The sequence below is a fragment of the Pan paniscus genome, chromosome 2 (genome assembly GCF_029289425.2).
Source record: "Pan paniscus chromosome 2, NHGRI_mPanPan1-v2.0_pri, whole genome shotgun sequence".
Lineage (NCBI taxonomy): Eukaryota > Metazoa > Chordata > Mammalia > Primates > Hominidae > Pan > Pan paniscus.
The window spans coordinates 51,050,941-51,065,206 of NC_085926.1; the positions used below are offsets into that span (position 1 = coordinate 51,050,941).

The 14,266-nt window shown below is 37.4% G+C and overlaps 1 protein-coding gene across 9 annotated transcripts in view; it reads left to right on the forward strand.

The window, feature by feature from the left end:
- DOCK3 (dedicator of cytokinesis 3) overlaps nt 1-14,266 on the forward strand; it is a 711,442-nt gene that overhangs the window by 393,265 nt on the left and 303,911 nt on the right. For all 9 annotated transcript variants that reach the window (XM_057301776.2, XM_055109993.3, XM_034956564.4 and 6 more), the window contains exon 7: nt 6,530-6,614. In XM_057301776.2, coding sequence (XP_057157759.1) covers nt 6,530-6,614 — 85 coding nt within the window. The remainder of the gene's footprint in view (nt 1-6,529; nt 6,615-14,266) is intronic.

Consider the following 14,266-nt stretch of genomic DNA (forward strand, 5'->3'; position numbering starts at 1 on the left):
GTTCTGCAAGTGTGAATACTATTACATCCTGTGATGTATATCTGAGTAATATTCAGTTAGAACTTCCAAGGATAGGAACTGAACTGGTCCTGTAATCTTTCATTTAGAGTTTTAATTTAGTCAGGAGCTCTCCACATCTAGATAACAATTTTTTATTTTGTTTCCTGAGATTAGGAATTATTTATTTGGCCTAAAATTTGAATATTCAGACATTAAACTTATGTGACTTAAAATTATTGGCCTAAAATTTGAATATTCAGACATTAAACTTATGTGACTTAAACTTATTGGCCTATATGTAGATACTCCATACGTAAAAATTATTAAATTGTATCAGATAGAAACTGCACTTACTACATTGTGCTCTTATATTTTTAGGAACTGCAATACAAGAAGGGCAGAAAGTTGTGTTCAAATTAACTAGTCATCATCTTTGCTCAAGTGTCTTACATAGAGAATTAGTCAGTTAATTATATCTACTCCAAATTTTAAAATAATTTGTCTAGTGATGTAATTTTAATTTAACTTAATATTTTCAACATCTTCTCTAAAGATGCTAAGTTTCTTCTGTCTCTAATTTCATCACTACAGTAGCTAGCTAGGTTAAAATTGCATTAACCGAGAACTGACATAGCCTAATTGATCTCTGCCTTGGAAAAATACCTAAGAAATATTTTATTCTTAGAATAATAATTTAACAAATCATACATATATGTATATATATGTGTGTGTATATATGTGTGTATATATATGTGTGTATATATGTGTGTGTGTGTGTATATATATATAAATTTCTGGTTCTTTTATTCTTTCTTTCTCTCCGTCTGTCATTTTTTCTTCCTCCTCCCCTTTTCTACTTTCTCATATTTTTACATATTCTAACCCATCTATATCTCTTTCTTCCCACTTAGTTTATGTCTCTCATCAAGGGAATTGATTTGGAGTAAGATACACAAGCAGTAGTTTAGTTTGTTATATGCAGAAAATATCCCCCAGTGAGTTTCCTCTTAAGTAGATTTTTAGCCAGGATCTAGAAAGGTTTATGGCTTAGTACTTTACCCTTAAGGACTTACTGATATTTTCCAGCTTTAGGACACCTGAAATTAGCAGAAGTTTTCAATGATTTCACAGTTACGGTTCTTCCCGTACCTGGTGGTGTGCTCACTGATCAGTGTCTTGCCCTGTTCACAGTCTGGGATGTCTTGGCTATGTTTAAAGTATGTATGGTCAAAGTCCTTGTCAAGTTTATGTTCAATCGACTGACTAACACACACTCTTACACAGACACTCTTTTGGCATTTTTTGCTTATCATTATAACCTGCACTCAGCACTTGGTAGGCACTATGTGAACGTATTTGAGTAATAAAGTGGATTTGTTTTCATGCTTGGTGGACACTCATTAATCAATTGATATTTGTTTCCTTCTGGTTTGATGTTTGACACAGAATCATCTTTCAAACAGTTATGACTAAATTGATTTTACAACTACTTGTAGCCATTATTACTTATTATAACTTTCACAGTTATTTTTAAAAAGACAGGTATAATGGAAATACCCTAGGTTCAGAATGAGAACAACCTAGCTTGAGACAAGCCCAGCTCAACTCCTTTAACAGGCCACTTAGTTAACCTCAGTGGGCCTCAGCTTCCTTGGTTAAAAAATGGATCTAATACTGTCTACTTCCCAAAGTGCTTAGAGATGATGTACATAAAGTGCCTAGCCCAAGTAAATGTTTGGTAAAAGGTAGTAATTACTAATTATATATTTTTATATGTTATATAAGTGTAAATATGCTGTGTTTTCATTAGTATAGTTCTTATCTGTATGCTGTTTTTACTATAAGCATTAGAAAAGGGCACTGCTCCACAAGAAATCTTAACATCTCCATCTTTTCTCAGCTGATACTGGGTCCCCATCCCCTGGGCTGCGGACCCCTGTTAGAAACTGGGCCGCACATCAGGAGGTGAGCTGCCGGTGAGCCAGTATTACTACCTGAGCTCCACCTCCTCTCAAATCAGTGTGAACCCTGTTATAGTGAACTGTAATGCGAGAGATCTAGGTTGTGCACTCCTTATGAGAATCTAATGCGTGATGATCTGAGGTGGAACAGTTTCATCCTGAAACTATCCTAACCCCTGCACCCTCCCCCCGATCCATGGAAAAATTGTCTTCCATGAAACCAGTCCCTGGTGCAAAAAAGATTGGGGACCACTGCCTTAAAGTATCCATTGTATATAATTAATTAACTTCAGATTATTTTCTATATTCTGTGGTTCAGATGGGGAAAGGAAAAAGATAAAATAGAACATAGAATAGAGAGTATAGAGCATTTAAAAGAAATAGAGATTCAGGGTCTCAGAGAGCTCCATCTGAAAGAATATTGGGTCAGGATTATGTCCCTTATTAGCTGCTGTGTCCCTAGGTTGAACATGAGCTTAGCACAGAGTAGGTTCTAATATATATTTGTTGAATTATTGGAGTGAATGAATGAATGATCAATGATGGGTGAGAGAAGACCAAGTATTTTTGTGAAGACTGTTTACCTAAACAATTGGTAGGACCATTTGTGAAAACTTAGTTCTGTGCTACATCTGTATGTAGATATACATAGATGTTTGCCCCCTGCTTGTGTTCATCTGTTTAAAGAGTTTTTTATCCAGACACCATACTTCTTTGATCACAATCCCTATAACTCTAAGCTAACATTTTGGCTAACAATGTAACATGGGGATAATAATTAAAATAACAGTAGCAATTTACAATGCCAGGTACTGTGCTGGGTCCTTTATGTGGATTAATCCTTACAACAGCTTACGATAGTAGATTTTAGACAGTGTGGTTTGGTGGTATACCCAAGATACAGACCAGCCGATCTGACATCAGAACCCATGCTCCTTAATACTGTAATGCAATGCATCTTTTGCTGTGAAGATAGAGATCATGTTGACCATTCCCTGCATTCGATGTTCACTATTCTTGGAGTAAACCATAGGAAAAAATAGCCAGGAGCCTCTTTTTGAGAGTGAAGTTTGTAGTGAACATGTATTGGTTCTCACTGTCCAACATCTCTGCCTTTTTCAAATGAGGACAGTCACTAACATAACTTTTGCAAACTACCCTTTATCCATTAAAGATAGTCTTAGTAGGAGGAACTCTTTTTGGTTTTTACCAGATCACCCATTAATTATTCTCTTATTTCTCAAGATAATGAAATTACAAAACTAAAAGATACTGTGCTCTGGTTACTTCTAGGAGAGGGAAAACACTCTGCTCTCAAGAGAGGATTAACATGAAGAATATGAACATTTGCATGACTCAAAGCTACTGTATTCTTTATGTCTAACACCATTGGTAGGATACATGATAGTTCCTCAAAGTTCTGTGGGGTGGATAAATATTTATATGGGAGGGCAGCTGACTGTACAAGCAAGCTGAGCTTGCCATGATGCTAAGATAGAGTTCTTATAATGCCAGTCTCCACACATGGCCATCACTGTGTGGTGCACTACCACAGAGGAGCACATACACTCAATTCCAGACCTAATGACTTAAATGTCATCTGGATATTTCTTAAACTGTTGTTTCTAATACAATTTTTTTTTTTTTTTTGAGATGGGGTCTTGCTCTGTCATCCAGACGGGAGTGTGGTGGCATGATTTTTAGCTCACTGCAACCACCGCCTCCTGGTTTCAAGTGATTCTCATGCCTCAGCCTCCCAAGTAGCAGGGATTACGGACACCCACCACCACACCCAGCTAATTTTTGTGTTTTTAGTAGAGATGGGGTTTCACCATGATGACCAGGTCAGTCTTGAACTCTGACCTCAGGTGATCCACCCACCTCAGCCTCCCAAAGTGCTGGAATTATAGGCCTGAGCCATGGCGCTCAGCTGAAAACATTTTTGTTTGAGACAGGGTCTCTCTCTGTCCCTGAAGCCTGAGTGAAGTGACACAATAATAATGCACTACAGCCTCAAACTCCTGGCTCAAGTGATCCTTCTGCCTCAGCCTCCTGAGTAGCTGGGGCTGCAGTCACATGCCATCACAACCTGGCTAATTTTTTTTTTTTTTTTTTAGAGATGGGGTCTCACTGAGTTGCCCAGGCTGGTCTCAAACTCCTGATCTCAAGCAGTCTTCGCTCCCTGACTTCCTAAAAGTCTGGGATTATAGGCATGAGCTACCGCACCTAGCCATAAAAACACCTATTTTGATTATATTATTTACTCATTCTTTTTTGTTGTTGTTGTTTCCTAATTGTAGGGTAGTTCACATATATTTTTAGATCTCAAATGATTAAAGAATATGTATGAAATGTTGTCTCTTCATTTTTTATTATTTTAAAAAGTTTAATGTGACTACAGAAAATTTGGAAAGTGTTTTAAATATTACTATTTCAGTTTTCTGATACAAATGCTAATATCATTCTTGTGATCTTTCCATTGTTTTTCCATATCTCTATAAAAGTATTTTAAATATTTGAAATTATATCTGCAAAATTATCTTTATAATGTCAGTTGCTTTTTATAAGAAGGGGGTAGAAAGGATGTACTGCACCTCGCTCTTGCACTCCATGAACACTACTGCCTTTGCATGCTCTAAGTGTTAGAAGCCGGAGGCCTGAAATTGTTTCAGATAAGTGAAGAATAGCTAATAAGAGGTGATGGAATGGAGTGTTTCTTTGATATAAGGAGTCGGGATCCCAATTGTAGAAAAATACAGTTTCATAGATTTAAATGCATTAACTTCAATTGGCATAGTTTTATCATTAAATTGTAAACCATCATGGATAAGGCCAACAGTTTATTACTGATCTTCTCATTATGTAAAACTGTGGGTTATTTTTAGCATTTGGTTCAAAAATTTTTTCTCTTTAAAAACTCATTTTTTTAATTAGTGGATAATAGAAAAAAACACTACTTTAATTGAAAAACATAAGTTTTTAACCTTTAATAGGAAAATGTTTTTTTTTTTCTTGCCTGCTAGAAAGTATACATATAAATTTTAATTCTTAATCCTAGTAACCATTTTAGCCTATGCTGTTAGTACATTTGCTTCTATAATACTTTCTCCATATAGGTTTGATTTTCCATTTTTATTTTATCAATCTTACTGCAATGTAATTTTATCAGATATTTTCCTATAAACAGGGTATAAATTGTAAATGAATCTGAATTTTGGATGTGCACCTGATTTTATTTTCAATGATGAGTTTTATGCACAGAAAGAGCTTATAGATTTAGCTGTGCTAGCATGTTCTAAAATAGTTCATAGTCTAGTTGAAGAGAAAAAAGAATCTTTCTTCTCTATAATCCCATGGAATGCTTTTGCCAGACACAAGAATTCATAACCCTTGTTTTGGATAGGGTGGTCACAGAGTATCTCCAAAATTCTGATGAGAGTTACAGACCCTCTCCTCAGAAAAAATGTATAATGAACACACACACAAACTCATCCGTGTCATAAGCAGTTTCAGAGGTCTACAACCCTATAAACTCCATTGAATTCCTGGTTTAGAGCTGTTGTCTTAGAGTGCAAGAAAAGAGCTAACGTTTATTGACCATAAATTTACATACCATTTTGAACCCAAGTGCTGACTGTGTCCAGAGTTATTTCCACTGCCTAATACTGCCATTACCATCACTTCTTCTTACTGCCCCAAAGATCCTCCAAATACTGTTGTCTTGAGTAGTAATACTTGTTGGTTAAACTTTTATCTAATGTTTCTTAAAATATTGGTGCTAATACATATCTAGGTCTTTACCAGTATCAGTATTAGTTAAATTGAAAATGAGATGAAACTCAGCCAAATTATACATCTCTTTGAACACATGGACATGGGGAAGGGAACAACACAAATTGGGGCCTATCTGGGGGTGTGGTGAGGGGAGGGAGAGAATTAGGAAAAATAGCTAATACATTCTGGGCTTAATTTCTAGGTGGTGGGTTGTGAGGTGCAGCAAACCACCATGGCACACGTTCACCTGTGTAACAAACCTGCACATCCTGCACATGTACCCCAGAACTTAAAAATAAAAAATTAAATAAATGAATAAAGAGAAAAAGATACATCTCTTTGCATTTAGTAACTTTTAAGAGGTGAATTTTATGTGTTTGACTTTGAATTACACCCTGAAGATTTTTTTCATCCTAATGAAACTAATGCATAACTAAACCTTGAGCATAGCTGTCAGATGGGGAGAAATAGAAAAATAAACATGACTTTTTAATGATGTAAAGAAAACCTATCCTTAATGAACTCAAGCATGCTGATATAATGTAATACTGAATGAAACCTTTTTACCCTCATGAGTGGAACTGCCTGAACTGGAATTGTGTCAACTTAAATCCCTAGCCTCATTTACCCAGAAGTGAACAGAATTAGTTGTTGCTGTATAAAGACATGTTCCTGCTAGGACAGTGTCTGATCCTCTGTCCACAAGATGTGGCAGGTATGGGTTCCCAGGCACATAAAGAGAGATAAGCAATCTGAGTACATGGCATACTGAGTGTGGTCTTTCTCTTTACTAGACATTTGGGCCTGGACCTGGTGCCTCGGAAGGACTTTGAAGTAGTGGACTCGGACCAGATTAGTGTCTCAGATCTCTATAAGATGGTAAGAAATCTAACATGAGGTAGCTTGTTCCTGCATACCTCATTTTTTCTCTTTTGTTTATTTTCTCTAATGTTATGAAACAACATTGCTAAAAAATTTTTTTGGCCTCTTTCCCAGTGTATTTAAGTGATATTCTGGCCATATCTGTCACACTAGCTTTCCAAATAGGATTCCATTGTAGTAAACTACAGATACTGGGCTTACCAAATTATCTAGGCATTACTTCTTTGTTGACTTTCTTGGTGAACCAGAGCTCCTTCAGCCTGCAGCATAACTAAAGTTATGTCTCTTTCCTCTCACCTCTTTGAAAGAGAAAGTAGTTAAAGCTGGAAAGAGCCAATTATTAGGTAATATAGAAATTGAGCCTGGAAATAATGTACTAGTCTTTCTAGAGAGACAGAGCCTGATAGATTCTTAGCTATCTGTTGGTTATTACAAAAATATGTTGGGTCGACTAATCAAGATTACATTTATAGTCTAGATGCAAAGTAAATAAATGAAGGGTACAATATTTTAAAGTAAAATAAATAGAAGAAACCTTAGGTGGTGACAGTTATGCTTAGACTAACAGACTGGATAAAAACTCATTTTGAAGAGTATGTATTTGATGAGTATATATTGGTGAGATTTATAAGTTTTAGAGTCTGTTTAATAAACTGTAATATTTTTAGGGAGCTTAGAGGGTACCAAGTATGTTGCCTGGACAAGGACCTAAGGAAATTTGCCTAAGTAATATGCAAATAACATATCAATTGCTTCTGCACATTTGTTTGTGTGTACTTACTAGCATACCCAAGCAATTGTGTTCAGTTGCTTTAACTATGCTGTATGCAGTACAATAGGTTGATAAGTGTGAGATATAGAGATTAAAGATAGCTGGATGTGGTGGCATGCACCTGTAGGTACAGCCAGCTACTTGGAAGGCTGAAGTGATAGGATTGCTTGAGCTCAGGATTTTGAGAGCAGCTTGGACAACATAGTGAGACCCATCTATTTAAAAAACAAAAAGTATGAACAAGACTTATCTATTCCCTAAAGAATCTCACTATCTAGGGTATTGGTTCCTAATCCCTTTTGGGTCATAGAAGATCAGGTGAAATTTTCTCCCAGGACAATGCAAGTATGCTTTGCATACAAAGTTTTATAATCAGTTTTAGAGAATTGATGGATAGTTTCTCCTGATGCTTGCTCTGAAGCCCATGCATGGACCCTATGTTAGAAACTCTACTCTAGTGGAATCAATAGACCACAGTCAAACAGTTGCCATACGTGTGCTGCATATATGTGCTGTGTAGCATAATTTAAGTATACAATGATGCTCTTAGAGGTAGTGACTGGTTTCCTGGGAGTAGGAAAAGAGAAGGAAAGACATTCCAAAAAGGCACACAGCATATGGAAGTGGCAGTTCCAGGAAACTATAAGACATTTCATAACTTCGGCATAGAGTACCACTAACTCATGTTAGTGAGTGGGAGTGAGGCCAAGAAGGAGGCAAAAGTCAGACCATGAAGAGCTTTGTATTTCTCAAATTAGAGTCTATCGAGTAGTCTGAAAGAAGCATGAGAGTGACATAAGCAGATACTGGTTTCAAACATTGACTCTGTCTAGAGAGAATATAAAATGCAAAAGACTGGAATGAGGGAGGAAAGAGATCCAGAGTAGTGATTCAGGTAAGAAAAATGGCTAGACAGCAATGGACAAGAAATACAATAAGAATGTAGATGTTTGGAATTAAAATTGATAAATTTTGATGATCAATTAGATATGGAAAGTGAAGAGAGAATGAGAGTTTGAAACTAAGAATTCCCCTTGGAATACTGGCTTGGAGGATGCTGTTTTCTTGGTAAAGATTTTGGATTTTATTCTTAGTGTGACAGTAAGCTTGTGAAGGTAAATTGAGCAGGAGAATCACATGATCAGCTTTACATTTTTAAAAGATGCCTTTGCTTGCTGTGTGGAAAAGGATTGGAGTGGGGCAAGAATAGAAGTAGAGAAGAGTCATTCAAGCAGGAGAACTTAATTTCAGTAGCTTGAGCTAGAGCTGGAAGAGTGAAACTAGTAAGAAGTTGTTGGATTCTGAATATATTTTGAAGTTAGAACCATAGTTGTAGATAGATTAAATTGCCATGTGTGTATACAAGAAAGAGAAAGGTCAGAAAAGAATTAAACCTGTGTTTTTGACCTGCCTAATTATATAAAAGTGAAATGGGAAACCTTGTGGAAGAAGCAGTTTGGAGAGTGAAGCAGTAAGGATCTATAGCTGTGATTTTCTTTTCACGTTTGAGATTCCTTTTAGACATCCCACCAGAGATGCTGAAAGTCTAGAGCTCATAAATGAAGTTCAGATAAAACAGTTTTAGAGGCATCATATTACATATGGTATATAAGGCTCTAGGGCTGAATTAGATAACCACCTCCTTGCCCAGACCTTCATACAGTGAAACCCAGTGGCCATACAGCACTTCCAGACAACCAAGCATCAATAGACAAAGCTCTCACATAATGTTCACTATTTGGGCGATGGGTACACTGAGAAACCCGGACCTCACAATTTTGCAATATCCATACAACAAATCTGAATCTTGAAAAAAGAGAGAGACAGAGAGAGAGAAAGAAACAGAGAGAGAGACCAAAATGAACAACATACGGAAGGAACTTGGAAGAAAGAGACAGCCCAACAGAAGAAAATGGTGATTGCTGTCTGCAGAGAGAAATTAGGAAACAATTAGGAAACAGAGTACAACAATCCAAAGAGCTTTACAAAATTAAAAAGCAGATTACTGGAATACACTTGGAATAAAGGTTAGAAAATAGAGAAAAATCTCCCTGAAAACAGAACAGCAACAAAATAAAGTAACAGTAGGAGAGAAAACGTTTAAAAGTTTAGAGGTTCAATTCAGGAAGCCTAGTATTCAGAAGAGAGAATAAAGAAACAAAGAAAGAAAATTACTGAAGGAATCATATTAAAAACTTTCTCAGAACATGGATATGAGTCTCCAGATTTAAAGGGCCCAATGTAATTATGAAATTTCAGCTCACTAGAGATGGAGATGAGCTTAAAACTTCCAAAGAACAAAATGGATCACATACAAAGGATTTGTTGTAGGAAAAACATTTGGCTTCCTAATAGCAGCATTAAAAATTAGAAATAAGAGCATTACCTTCAAAATTCTGAGGGAATATAACATTCAACCCAGAATTCTATATTTACTCAGCCACATTATAAATCAAGTGGGAGAGTAGCCTAAAGAAAATTTTGGTCACTCAGAGTCTCAAAACAACAATAATAACAATGCTCTTTAACTCCTTTTCAGGAAACTACTGAAGAGTAAGTTATTCCTTCTAAAATGAAGGAGTAAATCAAAAGGTCTACTGTGTGTTATCCAGGAAAGGGATTCTGACACAATGAAAGCCCTCTTTATTTCATTTTCTGCTAAATTTCCTGTCTTTTTATCTCATGTATTTGCTTTTTCATACAATTAGATATGATAAAAAACAATTATAAGAGTCCACACATTTATTAAAAACCACTTAGGATTTATATGTTAAATTGCACAGTAAATGTTTTGGTTAAATCTTAAAAGTTCAAGATTCAAAAGAATATCCTTTTAGATTTTGTGTTAACATGTAAATCTATTACTGGAAATTATGAAGACTTTATATGAAACTTTCTGATTATAATACTTCTTGTCATTGATTTTAGGGAAAAAATCCTGTATGAATAAGATTATACTTAAAGTTTGCACTCATAGCATTTTTTAAATAAAAAATGAAGCCTCCATGCAAATGTTGAATGATAATGATTGATAAAAGTCTCTTTAAATACACAGTTGGATTTTGCATTCTTTTTATTTGTTTGTTTTATTTTGTTTGTTTGTTTTGAGACAGAGTCTGTCTTTGTTGCCATGGCTGGAGTGCAGTGGTGTGATCTGGGCTCACTGCAACCACCACCTCCTGGGCTCCAGCAATCTTCCCACCTTAACCTCCCAAGTAGCTGGGAGTATAGGTGCATGCCACCACACTCAGCTAATTTTTATTTTATTATTATTATTTTTATTTTTTCGGTAGAGATGAGATTTCGCCATGTTGCCCAGGCTAGTCTTCAACTCCTGGGCTCAAGCGATCCTCCCACCTTGGCTTCCCAAAATGCTGGGATTACAGGCCTGAACCACCATACTTAGCAGGATTTTGCATTCTTTATGATGAAAACCAGAGGAAGTCCTTAGTGCTCTTCAATTCTGCATCATAACAACTCTAAATCCATTTTAAACAATAGAGAATTGGTGCTGCGAAAATATAAAGTATTTCAAAAGACACCACAAACTATTTGTGTTAATCTTAGCCATGCATCTTTGTGAAATGTGACACTCAAAAATTACATAATATGAGAGTTTCTAAACTGTGGCAAGATCTAACAGAATGCTTGCATTATAGCCCCCTGCTTCATTATTATCCATCCACATTATCATGTATTGGGATTTGTGTTTGCCTGTTGTCTTCTTGTGTCAATTAATATTTTTAATAGCTCAATATTTATACATTCATTTCTGGAATAAATCAGTCAATTAGATTATTTACTAAAAATCAGTAATTTTATATGCTTCATCCTTTCATAGATTCTGACTAGATATGCCTTATATTTCCTTGTAAGACTCACAATATTTAACACAATCCCCAACCTATATAGCAGGCAATTAATTTTGTTATTCAGTTGGTTAGCATAGCCAAAGCTGCATAGTTTCTTTCCATATTGCTAGACTTTTGTAGACCAAATGAACAAGAGACTTTACAGGGCTGAAAATGATTTCTCTACTGGAGAAAAACTGGCAGAGGCAGTAATGTGTTCCATGCATTTCTTAATTAATTTATATTTTTGACATACATTGCTAGGCACTTGTAGTATAAAGATAAATAAGACAGTGTTTTGCTCCCTGGAAGTGCAAAGTCTAGAGTTACATAGCAAACAAGGAAACAATGCATTACAACCCTAATAGAGGTGATGATTACACTGAAAAGGGAGGTATTGGCTGACCAGCTGAAGTCTAGTTGACAAGAGTGCCCTGAAAGAGGTTCCAGAATGCCAGTTCTGATGCCTTTCTCTGGCTGCCCATGTGGTATGCTTTCAGACTAAATCATTCTCTCAAAATTTAATGACTGAAATAAAAAAATTACTTATTATTGTCAACAGGGATGTTTCATACTGAAATTAGCTGCTTCATAAACTCCTTCTGTATATAGTTCTAATTGAAAATTTATGACTACCAAGATTGGTAGTCCTTTTAATTGGTTAACAGTAAATCTACTTGAGAAAAATGGCTTAGTGTAGCTCCTGGATATAAAATAAAACAACAGAATTTATTTTACTCTAGTAACCTTCCAGTGAGATATGGTCAGTAAACCACAGAAAACCTGATTTGTTTTTGAATGCTTGAATTTTTTTTTTTTTTTTTACTTTTTTAAAACCTGTTTTATATGTGAATTTTTCTTTTGTGCATATACATTCTATATGATGTTTTGCCCAGCTGGTGGAGACTTGATTTTTTATATTTCATATATATCATGGGGACATATATTTCCATGAATGAACATTAATACTCAATAATAATTAGTTAATATTGCTAATATACACATGGATATTTAGTAATAAGCAAATATAGCTGGTCAGACACATTTAAATTAATATTTAATTGTACTTCTCTTTTATATAGGGTTAAATATGTGTGTTTGGAAAAGAAATGGGAACTTCCACTGCCACAACCATTCTTCTTACCCATGTGATATGGAGCAATTCAACAAATGAGTGTGGTACCATACCTCTAGGGTCCAAAAGGAAGCAGGATGAAATCTCTCATTGTTTCGTTTACCAACACCACGCACTGAACATTTGTAAATTCACCATTATTCCTGGCCAGGGTTTACTTCTAAATGTGAATGACTTTCTATAATAACTAATTATAAAAAATAACAATTATACTAATAATAAAAATACCAATTTTGAATAATAATTATCAGCCACTTACAGTATGATAGGTAATATGCTGAGTCAGTCTGCTCAAACTCTGTGAGGTTGAGTTAGGCATAAAATTTTATAGTCACTTTTCAGATGATGAATACACAGATATAAGTGTGAGTCAAGATTCAAAACTAGGCTGGTCATGGTGGCTCACGCCTGTAATCCCAGCACTTTGGGAGGCCAAGGCAGACAGATCATGAGATCAGGAGATTGAGACCATCCTGGCTAACACGGTGAAACCCCGTCTGTACTAAAAATACAAAAAAATTAGCTCGGCGTGGTGGCGGGCACCTGTAGTCCCAGCTACTCGGGAGGCTGAGGCAGGAGAATGGCGTGAACCTGGGTGGTGGAGCTTGCAGTGAGCCTAGATCGCGCCACTGGAATCTAGCCTGGGCGACAGAGCAAGACTCTGTCTCAAAAAAAAAAAAAAAATTCGAAACTGGAGGGTTGCAGGGGGTGGTATCAAGATGGCTGAGTAGAGGCACCTGGCACTTGCCTTCTACTCAGTGAGTAAATAACTACATATTGAATAGAGCATCTAAGACAGAATACTGGAGTTCATCAGGGAAGTGACAAGAAACTTCAGAGTCATGGAAGGAGAGGGAAGCAAAGCAGCCAGCCCACCCAGGATAAGCTTGGAGCTAGAAGGAACTCCCCATTGTGGAGAAAAGGCATTGTTCCAGAGAGAGAGTTTGGGCCGGGCCTCACACTACCTCTGAGATTCCACAGAGACACCACAGCACAGTGTCATTTTGAGAGCCTAGCTCCCACCAGACTGCATTTTTCTACCCTTGGGTCCAACACACCCGAATCTCCACACCCCTGGAGCCCTGCTGACATCCCCCTATGTCCATTCAGAGGGATGCAGCATCACAATACATACTGGACCCAGCATTGTTCCTGGGTCTCCAGCGCTTTAGCCCACACAGTGACTTACACCCTGGGGAATGGGTGGTGCAGTGCACCTAGGAGACTGGCCCCATGACAAAGAAAGCTAAAACTTGTGCTCCCCAGAACCTGAGAGTTGCATGTCTGGGGCTACTGCCACTGATAGCAACCCTGCTCCCTCCAGTGGCAGAGCCACTGCATACCTGCACACATTCAACACATTCAAGAGGCCTGGGGGACTGGTTCACCTGTGTGCATTGTCCCAGGACCTGAGGACCAATCTGCCCCATACACTGCCATGGGCACATAAGTGCATAGTCCAAAGAACTCACCTGTCACCACCAGTACCCACACATACCTTCCAGGACCTGGGTATTGACTAGCATTCCTCCTGCCACCAGCACCTGTGTTTACCACCTGGGGGCCAGAGGACAGACCTATCCTACCCACAGCTGTTGTCCCCATGTGCCATCCAGGGTGATCAGCCTGGTGAAGCTGCCCTAGCTGTTGCCTGTGTACTAAGGGACCTGAGAGGTGGCACACGACTGCTACTGCCATTGCCAGTGCCATGTGTACCACCACGGGGCCTGAGTACCCACTTGATCATTATCACTAGCACCCAAGCATGCTGCCCGGAGGCCCAAGGACTGACCTTCCACCATGGGGTCCCACATATACCACCTGGGGACCTGAGGACCAGCCCATCTGATCTTCTTGTTCCTAGCTAAGCCTCACCACAGCATCTACTAAC